General features: G+C 33.3%; 2 protein-coding genes across 7 annotated transcripts in view; both read left to right on the top strand.

Moving 5' to 3' along the window:
- Positions 1 to 8,936, top strand: part of LOC134280006 (lysosome membrane protein 2-like) — a 31,457-nt gene extending 22,521 nt beyond the window's left edge. For 3 of the 6 annotated variants that reach the window (XM_062762423.1, XM_062762425.1, XM_062762424.1), the window contains exons 11-14: positions 258 to 331; positions 3,551 to 3,602; positions 6,374 to 6,535; positions 8,455 to 8,929. In XM_062762423.1, coding sequence (XP_062618407.1) covers positions 258 to 331; positions 3,551 to 3,602; positions 6,374 to 6,535; positions 8,455 to 8,517 — 351 coding nt within the window. In that variant the 3' untranslated portion in view covers positions 8,518 to 8,929. Of the gene's footprint in view, positions 1 to 257; positions 332 to 3,550; positions 3,603 to 6,373; positions 6,536 to 8,454 lie in introns of all 6 variants that reach the window. The other 3 variants (XM_062762426.1, XM_062762427.1, XM_062762422.1) reach the window with 2 other exon arrangements.
- Positions 8,937 to 16,025: 7,089 nt separating this feature from the next.
- LOC134280002 (FH1/FH2 domain-containing protein 3-like) overlaps positions 16,026 to 22,689 on the top strand; it is a 52,368-nt gene continuing 45,704 nt past the window's right edge. Inside the window, 1 exon segment of the mRNA XM_062762404.1 lies at positions 16,026 to 16,649. Coding sequence (XP_062618388.1) covers positions 16,611 to 16,649 — 39 coding nt within the window. The 5' untranslated portion in view covers positions 16,026 to 16,610.

Raw genomic sequence — 22,689 nt, 5'->3', positions numbered from 1 at the left:
TTTTGAAAGGCTGTAATAATCAAAGTATAGAAATGTTATCTTTATCTGCATGGTGACAAAAACGTTGCATCACAATTTTTATGGGAACAATTTTTCCTATGTTACAAAAGTATTTATGAGGAAATTCAGTGAACTATGTCAAATATGTAGCAGAACAGTTTTAAGCACAATCACACTGTTTTGGTTACTACACGTAAAGTACATGTATAACTTATATACATATCTTGATATGGCACTTCTTTCTTCTTTATTTTCAGAATATTGGTTGGGTGCTCAGAGCTGCTAAAAGAATCCAAATCAATCTGTATATGCAGCCAATAGAAGGCTTTGAGTATGTACAAATTCTTTTGAATCTTACCAATAATTTGGGATATCTTTCAACACTGGTTGGCTATTTTGCAGTAGTTGGGGAGGGGGGGGGGCGATTCTGGATAAATTGTCTTTGATGGGACAATATAATTTTGTATGTTGCTGATACTTCGCAAGTTAGAAATTGTAACAATTCATGTAAGACATAACTAAGTAAAAGTTCAAAGGCACTGTTTTTTAGTTTGGGAAAAATCACTGGTATTAAATGGTCTATTTTAATTGCGATAGATTTTATAAACTGTCTTTCATTTCATATTTTAATCATACTTGAAGAACTTGATCCATTTTCAAGTAGGTAGCTAAGAGATGATAAAAAAAAATCTTATGAAATCAAAATGAAGAAAATGCCAAAATTATCAGTAAAAGTTAAGTGTTTTATGTCAGGTTAGGCCATAATAAAAATATTCCTAGATTCTCATCCCCGCCCGCCCCGATTTTAAACCCCCGCTTCGATTTTTTTTATTTCTGTTTTTCTTCGTCTTAATTCTTATCGGGATCGGTATTCATCTACCATTCTACTTTCGTTTTAAATCCCGCGAATGTCAACATGATTTTCTTCTTCTTCTTCCTATAAAGTGAAGGGCCGCTGCTGCGGCATATTCTCACTATGTATTTTTGACAGCTGAAAAGATGGTAATTGTTGTAATACACGCGTATATATTTTAAACAAGGGTCATTGGTTGAAAAAGATTGGTGATGATGTGAAGTAAGAGATAATGGAACCTTTACTATGACTTTTATTCTGGTATTGTAGATAAAATTACACCGATTGACTAGGTCAATAAAAAATCTGCAAAATTGAAAAAATATAAAATAAAAGCCGCCCGCTTCCCCGATTTAAAAAAAAATTCGATGAGAATCTAGCAATTTATTTATTATGGCCTTAGTTCTATGTCTTCATGTTACCATGACCCAAAACGAAGTTTGGGGAAAGTATAAGGTCAGCTTGTCCGTCTGTCTAGCTGTTAGTCTGTCTGTGCAAACGTGTCTGGTCCATATCTTTCTTATGGAGGAACATTAGAATCTTATACTCCACACAAAGATTGCTCATGACCTAAGGGTGTGTCATGACCTTGACCCAAGGTCATTTGGGGAAGTTCAAGGTCACTGGAAGAAAAATTTCATAATTCGTGTCCGGTCCATATCTTTCTTATGGATATACTTGGTAGCTTCTCATTTCACACAAAGATTGCTCATGACCTGAGGGTGTGCCATGACCATGACCCAAGGTCATTTGGGAAAGTTCAAGGTCACTGGAAAAAATTTCATAATTCAAGTCCGGTCCATATCTTTCTTATGATTAAACTTGGTAGGTTCTTAATTCACACAAAGATTGCTCATGACCTAAGGGTGTGTCATGACCATGACCCAAGGTCATTTGGGGAGGTTTAAGGTCACTGGGAAAAAAATTTCATAATTCGTGTCCGTTTCATATCTTTCTTATGGATAAACTTGGTAGGTTCTCATTTCACACAAAGATTGCTCATGACCTAAGAGTGTGTCACGACCATGACCCAAGGTCATAGTTCAAGGTCACTGGAAAAAAAAATTTCATAATTCATGTTCGGTCCATATTTTCTGATGGATAAACATGGTAGGATCTCATTTCACACAAACATGTGTCATGACCTTGAACCAAGGTCATTTGGGGAAGTTCAAGGTCACTGGAAGAAAAATTGTATAATTGATGTTTTGTACATATCTTTATTATGGAAAAACTTGAATCTACTACTTCACACAAACATTGCTTATGACCTGAGTTTGTGTCATGACTTTGAACCAAGGTCATTTATGCAAGTTCAAGGTCAATGGCAGAAAAAGTTCATAATTCGTGTCTGGTCCATATATTTAGTTTATTTTTTTTTATTAGGCTGTGCCTTCGTTTCAATTATAAAAAATATAATGAGCAATTACATTTCACTAAAAAATGTTTTAGCATTTCTCTCTTCTCTTAGATCCATAAAATATTCATGATTTAGCACCTCTGAAAAACCCAGCAGGGGGTATTTTGTCCCGTTTGGACAGTTCTAGTTAAATTTATCCTATCCCCCACAAACAAATAATGAGGGGGTATAAAGGAATCAGCTTGCCTGTCCTAGCAATCTTGTCCAAGCTATAACTGTAAATGAAAATCTCTGAAAGCTCATACTTGTGCCAAGATGTTTATGACCTAAGGCTTTGTCATGATTTTGACCCAAGGTGTTAATGGCAAGTTTAATGTCACTGACAGAACAGTATAATACATGCATATAGCAAAAGGGGGGTCTCCCCTATTTTCTCCCCAACACTACTTTTACTATTGAAAATGTTAGTTGAAAGGCTGCCCCCCCCCACTTTTTACCACAGTAAAGTGATAAAAGGGAAATGTAGTATTGTATGCAAAAAAATTGGTACCGAAAGAACTTGGCATTGAAAATTGAAAAATGTTTACCTCTCCCCCATCCCCCACCCCACAGCTTGGGCAATTTCCCTTTTTTTTTTTTGCTTGTCAACTTTTTCAGGTAATTAAAATGTTTTTTTTCTTTGGCTGCCTCCCCCTCCCCCCCCCCCCCCCCCCCCCCCACTTTCAAAAACGATGCTACGTCACTGTAATAATTGTGTCCAGGCTATAACTTCTTAAAGGAAAATCCTTAGAAGCTCTTCTTGGTGCAAAGATTTAATATTAACTGAAGGGTGTCTTGATTTTGACGGAAGCTCATTTCCATTACAATGATTTTTATGGGCTGAGGGTGTGCCTTAACCTTGACTCAAGGTCAATGTGACAAGAGAAAGGTTACTGGCAGAAAAAGTGTAAAAGTGTTCACATTTACTACATTTTGAATACAAAATACTATTAAAAAAATTGCAGCCAAGGTTATTTTTTCCGAGTTTACTCATGGTTATTTTTCTGAGCTCACTCAAATTACTTCAAAGCAAATCAAGCCCAAAAGTAGCTTCTCATAAAGTATTATCACTCTGTCAAAGATTTTTAAAATCAGCCATTAAAGTTTGACATCATGACTAGTGCCCTTTATCAGTGAATGAAATGAAAAATGAATGTCTGTAGTTTTTAAGATGTATCATTATCATGCACAGGAATAGTTTCTGATGACATAAATTTTATAAATAGCCAAGGCTAAACAGATTGAGAAGTGATTGAGCATCAGGCCATGTCTTTTAATGCCTTTACGTATTATTTCAGCACCACCAGTGGGATCACTCCGGTTTTCTTACCTGTCTTGTGGCTAAATGAGGTATTTCATCATTTATGACACTCCTCTCATTTATTCTCTTTTTCCAGATTTTTTTCTGTTTTTGATTTTTAGCTTATCTCAATGATGACAAGATAAGCTTTTCATTAACTATACCCAACATAGAATTGGCAATTAATATTTTGGCTGAAGTTTTAAGAGAAAGTACATTCCCAAATAACTATAAGACTTACCTGTGCTATATTTCCATGAATGATACATTTAGGTCTGTGCTTCAGATGCTGGATTTGACCTACTTTTATGGATTAGTGAGCAGGATAATTTTTTTTAGCTTTTTATGTCTATTTTTAATTATACATGTAATTATAATGCCTACTTTGGTCAGTCAGCATTGGTGATGCATCAAGAGATGCCCAATTCCAGACCTGCTTCAGATGTGTGATTTGACTGATTTTTTTTTGTTTTGTTTTTTGTTTTTTTTTTTTGACAAGTAACCATATTGAAGTTTCTGGATCAGGCCCATTCCAAAGTAACCATTAGCCCTACCATAGATCTACTCCTGATGTGCATCTAGAGATGCAAAATGCCAGAAATGTTTTAAATATTTATTTCTAAAGACATGAAGATTTGAATGTGTGGGATTAGGTTCATACTATTCCATAGGGAAAAATCATTACCATTTGTAGTGCATTTAGAAAATAGATGCAAAATGCCATGAAATGTTTTAAATATGTGACTTTATTTCTTAACTTTGTTGATTATAGATACATTATGTAAGATTTGAATGTGTGGCCATTCGATTAGGTGATCCTGCTATATAAAATTCTCTTTATAACGCCAAATCCATAGGGTTTTCAAAACAAACGTCCATTAACTGTCAATTATGTGCATGTGGTCTTAATTGGTTGTAAAGCATGCAAAGCCAGACGAGGTAAATGAAATTAATGAATTAAATAAGAATTAAATAAACAATAATTTTGAGTAAACTGTAATTATATAATTTTGTTTTCTTTTTAATCAAAATCATTTAGTCACGGCTTCGCCTCAAAGTGGTCATTGTTAAAGTTCGCTAAAAAATGCCATGCAAAAAAAAAAAGATAAGGCAAATGTTAATAAAAGTAGTGTGACTTTATTAGTCCATTAACTTTGTTGATAAATTCATAAATACATTATGTAAGATACACAAGAAACATGCTGCATATCTACATGTAGTTATTTCAGTTGCTTGCCTCACTGCTCTCATTTGTCTTTATTTGAAAGCTTTTTCATGCACTTCTTTTGGAGTGTATTTTTCCTTCTTGTTAAAGAATAATTCAATTTGCTTTTCTGCCAGAGAATTTAAAACTTTTTCTTTCATCTAGAGGAAAAAATACTATGAAAGTATATTTAAGAGCAGAACAACATATGTTGTGCCATATATTTTTTCTTTCAATTAGAATGGATGCTTAAAAATAGTCACAAATATAATATTCTTCATTACTTTAGGATATTATCTGTAGTCCTAGAGATTTTCGAATTTCTGTATCTTAAAATTGAGATGTTTTAAGTTTGAAGCAAATAACCAGGATAGCGGAATGTTGTCAGATATTAGGGGAGATTTGAATTTGTTTTTATAGACATGAACTACATGGTGCTGAGAATACTAAAGGTACATTTATGAATCACAGAAACTCTCAAGGAAGATAAGAATAGATTTATGTGTTTGATTTTTTTTCCAGTTTACATTTCACCTGACTTTTATTGATGAATGTTAAGATTTTTATTTTTTTGGTTCACTGTTTCTCAAGCCTTCTACTAGTATTTTAAAATAACCAAATCATATGTACCTTATTTATCTATCAACAATATGCTCAAGTTAGAAACAAAATCAGTTAAAATGAAAAGTAATTAGGATATGTAGCAAGTTAAACAATACATTTAGCTCACAAGAGCCAGAAGCCTGTGTGAATTTTTAAATCAGAATTTTACTGTCATCAGTGTCTGTCCTCTCTAACATTTAGAGCTTTTCAGGTGTACACCATTAACAAGACAAGTTAACTTAAATAAAATCCTCAAGTAAAGGGGATTGTTTAAAGAAAAGGTCTTTCTCATATGAAGGGGAAAAGATAATCCAAAGAGATTTATAAAAACATTCACCTTGCAACATAATTTACTTGATTTCAACTCCTGTTGTTAGAGATAATGAACTGAAATGAGATAACTTACTACTGTCTTTAGCAGAATTACAGGTAAAGTTTGAGTCTCTCATATCATGATTTTGGGTCTTACATCTACAAGGCCCCAGGGTGGATTGAAATCATATCTTCACTTGAGAATCTTTCTTCAAGGTCTTTTAATTCTAGTCTAGTTCAGTTCTATTTGAATTCTTAAAAATCTGAATTCTAGCCAGGAAACTGCATGATTCAAAATGAGCAGCTAGAGTTTTACAAAGAACAAGGTTTTGAAATTCATTTAAACTTCATTCACAATAGAAAACAGGATGATTTAAAAGAAATCACAACAAGATTTGGAGTCAAATATTTGATCACAAATCATGGCAAAAAGATCAAGGTTATAAGAGCACTGTATATCCCAGAATCTTAGAAATTAACATAACAGGATTTTAATGACACATCCATTGAGTTAGGTTTAACTTCTGTGAGTTGATCGAATTACATTAATTTTGAGAAAGAAATGAAAACAAACAGCTGACTTTTATCATAAATCCTGTATGTACCTGCTGTACTGTAGTGTTTATTGTTTACATTCTACAAGTAATCATCTATAAAAGCATCAATTAATTACAGTCTTTAAATCTGTGTTGACTTTTCCAGAGTGCCGTGATAGATGAGAAGAATGCTAAGATGCTACAGAACATGTTATTCACGCCCCTCAAGGTGGTGCATGTGATGGAGATAGTCCTCATATCAGGTGGCTCCCTCCTAGTAGTGGTATCCCTCATTTACATCATTTGTAAGAGGCAAAAAAGAAAATGGGTGAGTCATTACAAGTCTGTGCTAACCAAGATTACTCTCTGACCCATAGAAAGTCCTAAGAATGTATTACTTTGGTTTGCTACTTGTTTACATTTTGTTAACAAATTTTAAACTTCAGTCATGAAAATCTGAACAGTGGAGGTTATTAGAAGCTGTATTTTCAGTGACAAAAAGGGTGGAGGCTTCATGTCATCTTGAGATCAGATAAAGATTTCTCATTTTGGGGGGAATTATTCCAAAAGTGACTGTATTATTAATGTGCAAACCATTAATTTATGAATAAGTATAACAAAATAATTCTTAGTGAAACAAGTATGTAGTGTGTGTATGAAACCTTACCAACTGTTAAAGTTGATGCAGAATATGCTTTTATTTTTCCTCCTTCTTTGGCAACACCCTCCAGTAGTTCCCTTACCACCTTAATCTGCTCTCCTTCCTATTTGCATGGCCCTCATTGCCAAGGAGTGTCAACATGCTGTCTGTTTAGTCTATCCTTAAACTAAAAAAAATTGTTTTAAATTGTCATCAACTTAAAACTCATGGAGGTGAATGCAAGTCAAATAGGCCTCTAAAGTCGAAAGGAGTAGCAACATGTAATATGGTTAGATGAAGAGTTCAAGTAAAGGGTAGACAAAGGTAAACACTCCCAGATCCGGCAGAGATAAAGTGTTGTTTTAAGAACATGATGTCATACACCACATTACCACATGGATGTAGGCATTAAAATGACAAAGGAAATAATTCTTAGATGCTGTGGCAAGAATTACTGTATGAAGGATGACCAATGCTGAATTGCTGATTGTGTAATTAGGATAAAAAGGAGATAAGGACTTGTTTTATATGAGATTACTCAGATAGTGTGATGAAAAATAAGGTGTAGAAAGGACACAGGGAGAGTCTGTCTGTATCATAAACCATTATTGTCAGACCTATAGGAATATTACAAGGAGAGATAACAGAAAGTGTGTTTCCTATGCAGAAAATGACAAGATCATTGGTAAAGAAGTCATTTATCAGACAGATAAGGTTAAAGTTCAAGGCTGACTACAAATGTATGTTGGTTTTTTAACAGTACTAAACATTGAACCTAAGTGCTGAACTGCCAGAGAATCTGTATACAGGAATTAAACTAACATGTAAAAACAAAACTGGATGCTGATGAAAGCAGAGGGTAAAGATTCCCATACTCACCCACCCCCCAGGTTCAGTATGTTCCAGCTGTGAAACATATCATAAAAGTTTTAAGGTTTCTGCATTTAAACACTGCTTTGACACTGGTATATGAAATAAAAGAAAGAAACCTCCCAACTTACATAACCAAAGTGGTTTAAAAACAGAAAACTAGGACATGTTTTTCTGTAAAATTTCTGAAACAGGTTGCACTGAATCAGATGCAGAAGTATGTCAAGGACATATTAAAGATGTGTGTTGTGTGGTCAGAATTTTTATCAGCCTTGAAAATGTTCGGGTTGTCTTGATTAAAGTAATGATATACATATATAAATGTATCCATTGATACATACAGGTCTCCAGAAATTTTTGATTTTATGATAAAGAGCTGTGCAGGAAATCATTTCTATCATTCAGAGTTCTATTGATAAAACAACACCTGATTATATCAAATATATTAGATTATCAGGAACATTTAGCATCAATACAGTTGTCATGTTTAGTTATTTTTGGCTAAAAATAATGAAAGACATTATGCTCACAATTATTTATAATGTCAGTCATAAATCTTGAAGCCAACAAAATTCCGAGGTGACTTGTACAAGCGAAAAAAATGTTCAGAAGCCCTTTTCATAATGTTATTGGAAAAGTTAATATTATACCGCTCACAATTTCAAACATTGGCATGCATTATTTATAATGTAATTCCTTTACATCATCTAATAGTGACTTTTCTGATTTATTAACAGGCACAGAAGGACATTAACAGTGATACTAGTCACCTGATTTCTAATGGGTCCTCACATACATAGGTCACAATGTCATGCAATTCCAGAGACACAGAACAGTGTATCAAAGTTTGCTTGATGCAAAATCTTACATTCCAATACATGTATTTATAAGCATTGGATTCTCTGCTGAGTTCCACAATGTATCTCATTGCCAAAATTGGATTTAAAAGCTACTATTTGTATAGAAACAAAAGCACAATAACAAGTCCAAACTGTATCCAGAGCTGCCAACCCTTACGATTTTGGCGTAAGGCATACGAAATCAGTGTCTAAAATACGCCTTACGATTTCTCTCTATATTCTTCCGATTTCGGTTTTTCTCATTCAAAGTTTATAATACCAGTATTTTCATAGCTGGCAGTCTATAGTTTCTACTATTATAATATACTCATAATGCTTACATCGCTTGCTTGTATCATCATTTCGGTTTTAGAAGACCGATCACATTCATGTCAATGTTTTAAAGTAAACAAAATGGAAACATGCCTCAGACTGCATGTCCATTTTTCAAAACATCTTCAGCGGCAGGGGGCTGAGGCGGTCCCTCGACCCTGCCTTACTATTTGTCATTTCAGAATGTTGGCAGCTCTGTGTACCTTTAATATTGATATTATTTATTGACATTTCTTAATTATTTCATGGATTGAGAATATTTTATTGATCGAGGCAATTTGATGAAATAGATGAAGAAGGAATATTTGATAATGTAATGTACAACATAAGCATTTTGTGGAAGATATGAATTTAATTATGGGTCATGTCACATATACCTTGAAAACAGTGAAAGTTAACCCCCACACAAATTAGTGATTTTACATTATCCTTCAAACTGTGCATTGTATGTAGTACAGTAGCTACAAGAGCTGTATAAAATGTTATTTAAAAACTGATGATGGTTTTGATAAAATGCCTTTCATTGAAACACTTAATGTATTGCTCAAATTACACCTTATATTGTTTATTTATATTTCTTCATCAATTGTTATATTCATTACAAAATAATCATTAATATGACATCACCAGTAATTTTTTAAGTTTTTGTGATTATAAGAGCAGCTCTAACTTCTCCAATATTTATTCCGTGCTGTGCCAAAAATGATATGATTCAGGTCCCATCTTAATTGTTTTATGTGTGTCCTTTATCCTTGTTCTTTGAATGTCATTACTTATTCTGCATATCAATTTCTTCCCAGAAGAATTGTAGGTTACTAGAACAGACAATGTATATATGTGTACCCTTTAAGTGTCAGACATATTGTTACAATAATTAGTTAATATATGACATTGATTGTTCTTTACCTTATGACATTCGTAGAGGCCAAGGCTTAAAAATGTTTTGATTTTAAAAAAAATTATGTATGTTGAGTTAAATAAGAAATGAACATTTGATAATTGAAAACTTTCTTCAATATGTAAACATGTTAGAGAGATCCACATACCGTATATCCACTTTTATTATTTTTCACGTGTTGGAAATTTTGCGAAAAGGGGTAGATTTGTGCAGTTGTGCAATTTTTCCTTAAATTATTATATTATTAGCAAAAAAGTAGTTCGCTAGGATTTAATTTCATGGTTGCAGAAGTGCTTTGCTGTCGTGCTTTGAAAATCCAATATGTCATGGTCGACATGTATTCATGTCTCTACACATCATGAAAACAGCCAAAGTTAACAACCCTAAAATTTTAAAATTACCTGGTACTGCTTTTTAAAGTATATTAATTACTTTATCATAGGAAAATTCCATGCCTCTTTTCTGTTCCTCTCCTTTTCAACACATTCCATTTTTACAGAGTGTTCAGAGGACAGTTCTTGCTTCTGTATAAATTATCATCAGTCTGTGTTCAGCATTATTTCAAACATAAAAATCAAATTTCTTTTACCAAAAATGATTAGTTATTGTTATTTTAATAAGTGCTATTTGTAAAATGCTATTTTTTTATGTTTGTAAACTGTCAGGTATATCAAAATACATTTTCTTGTCATTGATTTCATAGGTGCTCAACTATTGTTTGTTGAAGAACAAAATGTATATCTATAGGACAGCATTAATTTTTAGTTACACATATTAAAACATATAGCACCCTGGTTATAATATGTAATTTGTCATTAGATATAGCATCTTTGTACTTTGTTTCATATTGTGAATTCCAAAATTTTCAGATTTTCAATAAACACTCTAAACAATAGACAATGTGTTTGTGATAGTGACGATTATGTTCTCCCTTCAAATACAGACAGACATGTAAACCTAGACTTGTTATCACACTTCAACATCAGCCATTGCACCTACAAACTGCTTGCCATCAATTGTATATACAATGTGCTTATTGTTATTTTCAAAAGGAGAGAGAAAGTGCATAATTTGAAATGTTATGGTAAAAGTACAATTTCCAACTTTCAAAATGATTTACATTCCAGATTGTTGTGAAAATTACAAATGAAGTAAATAAACTGCCTATGCTGTCTCCATGGTTTTTGAACTCCCTTCAATGAGAAGCTTAGATGATGGCAGAACATGATTCATAAAAGGAATGTGGCCACCACATTCAATTGGACTCTTGCTATATCTGAGGTTCCCTATTTAAAGCTGCTGACTTTGTCACTGTTCATCAACGGTGTAGACACACATATGCTATTCAGCACTCTGTAGTAACAAAAAATAAGTATACTTCCTCTATTGCAGAAAAGTAAGATTTAACCAAAGAAACTTACAATAGTTGCACAGGTCAGTGCAATTTGCAAACAAATACAAATGCACGTAAGTACTAGTAATTAAATGCAAACAAAGGTAACGCAAGATAACTAGCACGAATGTGGGTCACCATTCTATGCTAATACCTGTGATATCAAAGCAGTCATGTGTAACAAATGAGTATACTCTGGTGCTGATATTTATACCCCAAGCAACAAGTTGCGGGAGGTATAATGTTTTTTGACCCGTCAGTCGGTCAATGTGTCAGTCAGTCAGTCCGTCAGTCCTGTTTTTTTTTTTTTTTGTCAGCGCAACTCATCATAAACCGCTGCACAGAATTTCGTCAAACTTTGCAGATATTTGGGACACAATGTATAGATGTGCATATTACCAGGAAATTCCGATTACTTTATTTTTTTCCGGGAATTTCCGCACTTTTACACTTTTATTTTTGGCCATATCTTGAATATAGAGATGAACAGTTTGTCAGCGCAACTCCCCATGAACCGCTGCAGAGAATTTGGCCAAACTTTGCAGATATTTAGGACACAATGTGTAGATGTGCTCAAACTTTGCAGATATTTAGTACACAGTGTGTATATGTGCATATTACCAGGAAATTCCGATTCCATTATTTTTCTGGGAATTTCGGCACTTTTCAACTTAGATTTTTTGGCCATACCTTGAATATAGAAATGAACAGATTGTCAGCGCAACTTCTCATAAACTGCTGCACAGAATTTCGTCAAACTTTGCAGATATTTAGGACACAATGTGTAGATGTGAATATTACCAGGAAATTCCGATTCCACTATTTTTCCCAGCAATTTCAGCACTTCGAGTTTTTTTTAGGGGGGTATGTGAGCTTGCTCACATTTTCATTCCTGTAGATAGTAAATATCAAAAATGGTGAATGCCTATTTATGAGTGGTGTTCAGCTCTACATGTAATAGCTGACTTGAGCTAAAAGTTCTTCACACAGACAGAGAAACAGAAAGGACAAAAACAATATACCTCCAGGATCTTTCCATCCAGGGGCATAAAAATTAAGTTTTAAATCAATGTGCCAGCATAATTATGCGCCAGGATCAAAAGATCCTGAGATGTATTGTTTTTGTCCTGTCTGTCTGTTGCAACTGTAACCTGGCCCATAACTATTGAGTGGTTTGGGCTATAGCTTTCATATTTTACAGATGTATTCATTAAGCAAAGACCTTCTTTGGGTACCACCAAATTTAACCTCTTGACCTTGGAGTTTGACCTACTTTTACAAAAAACACACTTTAACCTTGCCTTTAACTTTTGATCTGGAGCTAGGACTTTCATACTTTATATATATGTGTATTTATTGTGACAAGACCTTTCAGCTGGTATAAATATTTTTGACGTTGACCTAAGACTTTTACCCATTTTTAAAAACTTTAACCTTGGTCATAACTAGACTGTTAGAACTAGGGCTTTCATATTTCACAGGTGTATTCTTTGTAAGAAGACCTTCCTTTGGATACAAACACTTTTGATCTTGACATTTGACATACATTTGAGAGAATACAATTCTAACCATAAGCTGCCATACGGGGGCATCACTATTTCACAATCACATCTTTTTTTTCATATCCTTGTCCTGTGTTATATTATGGGCCCAATTTTGTAAAATATCATAACTATTTTTCTAACTTTATAAAACGATCTACAGTAACACGACGTACCATATATTGTACAAGAAAATTGTTAAAATTATGTTCTAAGGCCAATCATGTTAAGAGTTGGAGCAACGCAATCACAAACGTATGGTCGATTGGTCTTTGGTCTGTTTCATTCGATACATGATTTGTCATAATAATAAATGTATGGGAATTAAAGGGGACATGCTTCACTAAGAATTACCAAGCATTTCCCTAGAAATGGGCGTAGTAAGATTAAATCATGTTTATAATATTGACTTTGTAATGTATCTGTCTCTATTTCTTAATTTCAACTCTTTTTCTCTCAGTTTTTTGCGCAAGCAGGCATATACACAAAGACCTATGCTTCATTAATCCTGAACACAAATAACCAGACCGTCTTTAGAGACAATATTAAATTATTTTTATGACTTAATAATGAAAAGGCATAGTTATTCTTTTATATTCAAGTATATTATGTTTTAAGTTGAGAGTCATGCTCAGGTTCTTTGTAATACTTGAAATAATACCACGTGACTTTTTCTCCAGGTGTGAACGTTCTAAAATCGCATTAGCGTTTACACTTTCCGACTAACCATCTTTTTTATCTATTCCCTATGTTGATTTACTGACGCCTGCAGCGAAAATAATATGCTCAAAGAAACAAACTATCACTCCACATTTATTTTAACTCCGTTTCCATGGCGACTAAATATAACGGTACATTAAAGATGATAAATAAAAGTGGGAACTAGGGAAATTATTATGTTAGCAAGAGATACTTCAAATTGGTGATGGTTCAGGTTTGGTTCCCTCAGTTCTTTCCCACACACGGATTCCTCAACTGATGTTACCAATATCTCCAAAAGTCTCTTGAAGTTACGCAATCATGTCGGCAAAGCTTCCGTTGTCTATGGTTTGGACAAAACGGGGTTTTTTTTCTGAACATGTGGAACAACTAAATCTCTGTTACTGAGTTTTTAAGTTTAATGTACATGTTAAATTGCGTAGATATATCTTGCAACAATTTTAGTATTGAAGATTTTTCCTTGATCCATCCAATTTACATCAAGGTAGAGGACTTGTAAAAAAAAAACAAATTAGGTTTTTGCAAAAGCATTTCTATGTACACCTAAAACAATTTGAACAAAGATTTGTTTGTGAAATACTGATATCCCGTATAGCAGCTTATGGCGAAGATTGAAGGTTTTCTAATGCAAGTCAAAATTCAAGGTCAAAAGATCAAAATTGTTGGTATACACCTGTGAAATATGAAAACCCTAGTACTAACTGATCGAAAGTTGTGGCCATTGTTAAAGTAAAAAAAAGATCAAATTCTAAAGTCAAAGTTAAAGGGTCAACCCACTGAAAGGTTTTGTCACAATTAATACCCATGTGAAGTAAGAAAGCCATAGCATCAACTGTTCAAAAGCTATGATCAATGTTAAAGTTTGATATTTTGTAAAAGTGGGTCAAACTCCGAGGTCAAGGTCAAATTTGGTGGTCCCGAAGAAGGGTCTTGTCACAATGAATTCACCTGTCAAATATGAAAACCATAGCCCCACCCATTCAAAAGTTATGGACAAGGTAATTGTTTTTGCGGACAAACAGAAGGACAGATAGACAGCTAGATACAAGGATGGAGAGGGCAAAAGCTATATATTTCCGAATCTTCGATAACGGGGGCATAAAAACGAATTAATAACTGACTATGGCAATGGCTGATTTTGCTAGCTGGTCAAGGAAGGCATCATTTCCGTCTTCAGAAATTTTTCACACTTCCTTTTATTTTAATGAAATACCCCCTGTATAAATGGTAGAATGGTTAGCTTCATTGGGGTGCATATTTTAATTTCGATGAACTGATGCCTCCATATTGCAGCTTGAATTATGGCGAGGGTTGAAGTTTCTTAAATGCAAGTCAGACTCAAAGGTCAAGGTCAAAAGGTCAAAATTGTTGGTATCCAAAGAAAGTTTTTGTCACATTGAAGAGTATATCTGTGAAATATGAAAGCCCTAGTACTAACGACTTAAACGTTATTGTCAAGGTTAAAGTTTTGTTTTTTTTAAGTGGTCAAACACTAAGGTCAAGGTCAGAGTGTCAAAGTTGTTTGTGTCTTAAAGTCTTGTCACGAGGATTACACATGTGAAGTATGAAAGCCTTAACCTACATGTAACCGTTTAAAAGTTATGGCTTACAATGTAGGTTAAAAGAGGCAGACAGACGGATGGACGGAGAAGGTAAAAACTACATACATATGCCCCCCAATCTTCGAAAACGGGATAATAAAAAGCAAGTAAAGACAATATTCCGAATTGGACAACATTTTTTGCGTGTAAGTCAAGATTTCGGGTTATACAACATTCAGATTAGATAAGTTTCAGTGTATATATTTACAAATCACTCCTCGGAATTTTATGCCCCCCCCCCCCCCACCGTAATCGAAGATTAGGGGTATATGCGGGGTATATAGTTTTTGGAGAGTTGTAAATACTTGGTATGGTTTGCATAAATACTCTTGAATTACAGTTATATATATATAGTTATTCAATTTTCATAAGTTGACTGAATTAAAATTCAGAATTTTTTTTTTTCAAAAGGAAATTAGACTTTTTTCTTTTTTTTTATTGAAACGTACGTTATAACCTACGATAGCCGTTCCTTGAGAATTGATGATGGAACAGTCGCTTTCCTTCGTTCAACAAATGGACGAGATATAGATGTATTAAACACGTCATGAAGTTGAGAGGGCAGTTGTGAGTGATTGAAAACAAGAACTTTCCGCCCCGTGTGTTTACTGCTTATGTTGGGGAAAGCCGTAAAATATTGGTTAGGCTAATGACGAGACAATCACTTATTAATCATTTGGTTGCTGTATTTATGTCTCTTTATTCAAATACACCCTTTTGAACCTAAGCACTAATTAGATAATTCAATTTACCTCTCTTAAATCCATCTGTTGCGGGTTTTGTGTATTTTTATTCGAGTTGTAGGAGTGAGTACAATTGCGTCGTGTTTGGAAAATACTTCGAGACACTGTGTCTTTAACTCTTAACGTAAAAAGGATCAGTTTTATTGTAAAGGAATTACCTATACGCTTTAAATTTTTATTTTATAATTGTTATTTTTAAAAATTTACGTCTTTAAAACTCAACGTAAGTGAACCGTGTCGGATGAGATGAAAACATTTACGCCTGCAATGTATATTGTTGGACTTTAATTAGTAATCACTATTCATAGAAAATGAGTGTCAGATTATAATGCTTCTAGTTTTAATGCAACATTATCTTGGCACGCGCCTGGCATATCAGTTCAGTAAAAGCAGACATCGTATTGTGTGTTTTTTCGTTCGTACCTTCTGTGCAGTTCCAGAGTAGGTTTAAAGCAGATTGCTTAGGGTGTAAATAAACTTTAGCAACAAGCGAAGAAATTGGAAAACTTATGATGCATCAACAACTGACGACTCGCCAAGATTTTCCTTATCAAATATTTTCTATTTTTGATAGATAAGTTTAAGAGACATATCTTTGGTGCGTTTGATTGGGAGTAGTGAAGGATACGGCGCTGGTGTCTGAGATCCATTCATTGGGTCGGTGCCATCCCCGGCTGGTTAACTCGATCCGTCTCTAGAGATCAAAACTCAGCCCGGTTCCACATGTAGATCGGAAAATGCATTGGAAGAATCGAGAGATGTAGTGCCTTGGACTTTATATATACATATATTTTTTGCCTTTTATCCGTTGGACCAATTTTCACCATGTCTTACAGACGTTATTCCAGAGACTTAGGTAGTTCGGTAAGTAAATGATACAATTTTGAGCTCGGACAGTGAATATAAAAAATGGGGGGGTCTCATCTGAAATTCCCCCTTTATAACCTTTTTTGTAGAATTAAGAGTAATGTTTTTGGAATCTACATATGTTTCTTAATTATAAGCTTTTGTTAAAAAGTTTGAAGTGTAATGAAACAGAGAGTAGATGGTGAGGATGATTTTCTAGATGATAAAGTCAGCTGACGTTAATTAAGGTCGGACGCCAGTAGAACGAGACAAGCCTGCAGTTGTTGATGATGCATCACAACGTTGCAGTCAGAATGGGTTTTTTTCTTCTTTAGATTGTACAAGAATTCATCTCGAAGCTTGTCAGTTGATAAGAATCGGTTAAACATAAGAAATCTGTGCATGAATGATCTTCTTGTTCCAATCCTTGATTCTGAATGACGTTTTATACGTTAAAAAAAGTCACAGACGCGATAGGAGTTGTGTTCTAGTCAAAAATAGGGTCGAAAACACAACCAACAAACTGTGCAGTACACAGTTATTTACTTTCGGTACTTTCACCGAGTGCTTATAAATGCTAATGTATCTTTCTGGACATCTTTTTGTAGTGCAAATGTTCGTGTGGCGTTGTTGGTTTTTTAATTGCATGACAATTTTTTTTAAAGAGGCATGGGTGTTCACAGCCATTTTTGACTTTTTTAAAACTCCTGGAAAAGAAGAACTCCGAAAATTGCATGAAATTAGATATATAACACTATTGATGGAATATTTGCTTTTTCATTTACTGTTGTTGTTTTTTACTAAGTAATATTTATTTTCATATTGTGAGGTAAATCTGTTTGGCAATTTGTGTCGATCCCAGACATCTTAACACGAAATCAAGCAGTCAGTAGAAGTTATCTTGGATACATATGCTGGGTAGTGTTCCCCTCCCTTAAGAGCATGCCTGAGATCTAAACATGTATGATTAATTTTGTTTAGGTTGTTAAATGAAGACAATGTTCGTCGTCAGGAATTTCAAAAATAATTCTTCTTCCTAATCGTAACCAATCACCACAAATTGACCTCTATAGAATTCAATGCAGAAAAAATATCCCTCGGAAGAAAAAGAGTCCGGATTAGTAACCGTTTCCAGATGACGTAATTAGAGCTGGCAAAGAAGTTGTAGGGGAGTGCAGATAATAGCAATATTACCCGGTAAATAACACACCAGCCCCTGCTCTAGTCAATGTGCTAATTAATTGACAACGTGTTGTACCATACTGATAACGCACTCATAATGCTTTTGTCTTTTATCTAAGAAAAATTAACTTGGGAAGATTTAATTTGCGCCAGATGATTTTCCACTTCGTTTGAAACACGAAGACAAAAAGCTATAAAAAGTAGTTATTTTTATCCTCGTCCACGTGTATACCCTCATTATGGTTTGGGTATTAATATTAGCCTTAAAATTTACAGGGCAATAATTTTATTTTTATTCCTCTCAAATTGGCATGGCCAAAGCCAGATTATGGTAACTTATTCCTCTTATCTTTCTTCCAAAGAATGGCCGACATTTGTCTATTTTGCATGTTCTGTTTTATCGCTCCTGATGTAGGTAAATATTTGTCTCTTTGGTTTATTTCTAAATTTCCTCCAAAGACTTTGCTACACTAGAAAAATGTCTGTAGAATGTTACCGTGGCATTAAAAGAAAACGCATATAAAATAGCAGAGCTTTAAGGTTAAAATTTACAGACAAATTGTAGAAGTGCGTATTATAAACAAATCATATTGTTGCCCAATGGACACCATGTGCGCACTACTTTAATATTTCATTTTATAGTATTCTATATCTTTTTTCATGGAATTAATAGTAGAATAAATCACGGGCCTCTGGATCGCTTGAATCAAACTTTTTAAAAAATTGTCACCTCAAATCTTTTGTTTGTTTGTTTGCTTGCACGTTGTTTAACGTCCCTTGCGAATTTTTCACTTATATGGAGACGTCACCACTTCCCGGTGGAGAGCTTCAAATTTTGTCCTATACTCGGCACTGAGAGCCATTGAGCAGGGAGGGATCTTTTTCGTGCCAGCACCTACTGCCACACGAGACCTCGATTTATTCGGTCTCATCCGAAGGACCGGTCTCCACGTCCCATAGTGGGATTTGAAGCCGCGACGTGAGGAGCAAGTCCTTACTTCGCAACTCTAGAGCAGACGCTCTAGATAACCACTGCGCGCCACACGGGCGACTCAAATCTTCTGTAAGTCGAATGAAGACAGTCGAAAGGCCTGTGGAATAAATACTAGTATAGCACATTTACAGGCATCAGTAACTGATTCCCGATATAAGATGTAATTAATTTCTACCGTGTTTTACAGATATATTACAAAATCGAAAATAAAAAGTCATGCTTCCATGATATGAAATTCCATTTCTTAAACAATTATACTGTTAAGTGAAAATTTCGGAAAATTCACACCTGCCTGATTCAGTGCTTGCAACTCTATTATAACACAATTTTGTGCTTGCCTGACACAATAGATGGTGGAAGACAGAAAATTATACTAATGTCATAACATCGAATAAGTTAAAGCATTAAAAATAATGATGTGATTATGATTTGAATATTTTTTCTTCTCGTATAAACTGTTAATACTCTAATTGTTTTGAATGTTTTTAGAAGGGAATCAATCATAAGTCTAAAACAGTCCGACTACGTAAAATATGTCGTTTTCTCTTGTTCCATTATTTTGCTCTCTGGTCAATGTCCCCTTTCTTCTTTAAGAAATTTTCCGCGGAAGAGAGTCTCTTTTACCGTATAAAAGACCAAAAAGAAAATATCGGTAATTCCTATTCGTGTTGATATGCTATATCTTGCAATTTTAATCGAATAAGCACAGCATTTTTATGGACAGAACACAGATGTCACAATCATTGCAAAAATTGAAGTAAATGATTCCTCTTATGTTTTTCCCTTGATTCTGAAAAAATGGTAAAATAAAATTGTTTTGTGTCGGTCAAAAGCTCTACAGAGCTTATGCTACTTGTTGTAAAAATCCGTAAAGTTATTTTGTTTCTGTGAAAACTTCGTATCTTCAAGGAAAAGAGAAAAATATTGTTTGTATTGTTTTTCTTTTACATATAGTCAAAATAGAAATTAGATATTCAAATTATCGAATTCTCGTGAAAGGACTAGATTTTCAATAAAAAGTTTGCTTTTACAACTTTAATCTTGTTTTCCAATTTAAAAAGTTGCAGAGGAAAATTTTATTATCTATTTACTTATTAATTTTTTGCTTGTCAAGCATACTGAATTCCAAGTGTGTATCTCTTGATTTAAACAAGTGAGCTAGAACTTTGACATATATTATGTTTCATATAATTTACAGAAAATGTTTCATTTGATTAAATAAAATTTGATTACAATTATTTAATTGTTGTCTAATTCTTTCATGCAATACATATTAAATGACTAATATCTGTAATTGGTTAAGTTAAAATCCTGTCATGTACGGAATACTGTGTACATAATTTATATGACCCATTATCAATAGAAATACACAAGAGAACTTAAAGGAATATAAAGATTTCTAAGTTAAAGTTGGAAGTTTTATGTAAGGTTTAAGGAAGGTCAAGGTAAAAAAAAAATAAAACAAACACAGATAAAAAGAGTTGCAATTTATTTTAATCTGCTAATATCTATTTTCTAAAGTGCTCTCTCTCTCTCTCTCTCTCTCTCTCTCTCTCTCCCCCCCCTGATGATTTGTTACATTGCAATAATAAATTGCTAACAAATCTATTTCAATGTGTTATTTTCACTTTAATTAAGTTTGTGATACTTTAAAAAGAAATTAAAAAAAAACTAAGAAATGTGTTAGTGATAAAAAGTAAAGAAAACAAGAAAAACAAATTGCTTTACACTGAACACAGCTAATATTAAATGTTCATCACAGACATGGTAGAGCAGCTCTTTTCGCCCTTAGACCTAGTAAAAGTTTATAATTACAGTTTTCATAAATTGGTATCTTGCTGAACTATTATGTTTATTTCACAATAGAGTTCTCATTAAAGTTGGAAAAGCCAAGATTAAAGAATAACCAACTTTAAAGTTGGAATTACCAATTTAAAGTTGGAAAGACCAATCAGGGCCCATTAGGCATAAACATATAACATATATAATTACATATAAACATAATATTAAAGTAATAGACAGAATACAACATGTGGTGAAGAGCAACTCTTCTATTAAGTATATATATATACTGATATATATGTTGGTGGCAATTTAAGTTTCATATACAGACATACATGATGGTTTGTTGTACAAAAAAAGTGTGCATAAGTATTATTCATGATATACATATATATGTAAATATATACATATCAAAATGCATAAAACTATGTTTGAAACAACTTTAAAGGAGGCAAAGCAAGATTAAAGTTGGAATGCTAAAGGATATACAGAATTCCACTTCTGCCTCATGTAGAATAAACAGACATAAAATTTATGGAGATAAACATATACATGTATTATATAAATAAATTATACATTGACACATGTGTTAATTAAACTAAACTACAATGGACAGCAAGAGTCAGTGCTGAAGGATAGTATATTATTATACATGTATTAAAGTTATCCACTTCTGTCCATATGTATATCTATTTTATAATACAACACAAATATCAACAACACAGATTACACAGTGTTGCAAAAATTGAAGTAAATGATTCCTCTCAACCAAATGGTAAAATAAAATGATTTTGAATTTGTCAAAAGCTATACATGACTTATGAATTCACACAATTTTGAAAACTTCATCAACATCTTCACAAAATATTGTTCATTAACCATAAAAATTGGTTATCATTTTTTGACAATTTTCAATAAAATGCTTTAATAAAAAGAAATGAAAAAGCCAGAGGTCAAAATTTTATGGCATAGTAAATTTATTCTTGATTGACTATGGCATGTGTATCTCTTGACTTAAAAAAGAAAATGTACTATATTACTTCTATCTCTTTGTATTGTTGGACATAGCAGCACAATTTGTTGTCGTGCCATCAGCCGATGTAGGTGAGTCATATACATTGGTTGTCAATAAACTGTATGATAGAATTCCTTGTACAAATACACACCCAGACACGTAATGTCTATATTCTTTTTAATCATCAGATTGTAAAGAAGATATAATCTAAATTTTGTTACAGCTAATTCTCTCTCTCTCTCTCTCTCTCTCTTCTTAAAAGTAATAAATAAGGTTCCTCCCAATTCTGTTTAATTGTGCAATAGGTGTCCAATTTCCCACAATTACTTAATTCTTCCTTCTTTTGATACCATTTTTCAAGAAAATATGAATTTAGAATGCATTTACAATGATATTTAAATGTTGATGTAGATGATTTCAGATGAGGTGTTAACTGAGGAAGAAGTTGTTTAAACATATGAGATATATATTTGTTCCTTTGACATAAAACATGAGAATGCAAAATGAAGGTAAAGCAATGCACACTTTTACACCGTATAGCACAGGTACAAAATGGTCATAGATCTACTCTCTGTTCAGCCATCATCCTCGTTTATATTTTACAAGAATGTTTTAACTAAATGAATGATACTGAAAGAAGGCTAGCTTAATCTTTTTGTTCGATATAGATATTCAATTATTAAAGAGATGATTTCCAAATTTTGATAAGATTTTATATCTAATCCACTGACGTCAAACGTGGAACTATTTCTAGCTTGCACCCACGTGTTTTTGCAAAAGATATAATATTGCTGTTGGTATTTTCATAATGCCAGCATCAAACTGAGATATTTATCCACTTCAATGGCTTACTAAAATGAAACAAACTGATTAAAAGTTCAAGTTGCTGAAAAGTCTTTGAAATTTTTTAAATTTGTTTTCCATCTTTTTTAAATGTATAATCTATATGTACATTATAAAGGAGTTTAAAAAATGTGCCAAGTTTATTAATCAAATAGTGTTGGTATTGGAGATTTCTGAATGTGTTCAGTTGGCTACTTTGTTTTCACACTAAAACCATATTTTAACACCAAAACCATATGTCA

This window comes from Saccostrea cucullata, unplaced genomic scaffold (genome assembly GCF_032062105.1).
Source record: "Saccostrea cucullata isolate Sc308-1 unplaced genomic scaffold, CSIRO_AGI_Scuc_v1 ctg152, whole genome shotgun sequence".
In the NCBI taxonomy this organism is placed as follows: Eukaryota; Metazoa; Mollusca; class Bivalvia; order Ostreida; family Ostreidae; genus Saccostrea; species Saccostrea cuccullata.
Note: the sequence above shows the minus strand (reverse complement) of the source record. Positions and strands in the feature narration are given on the sequence as shown.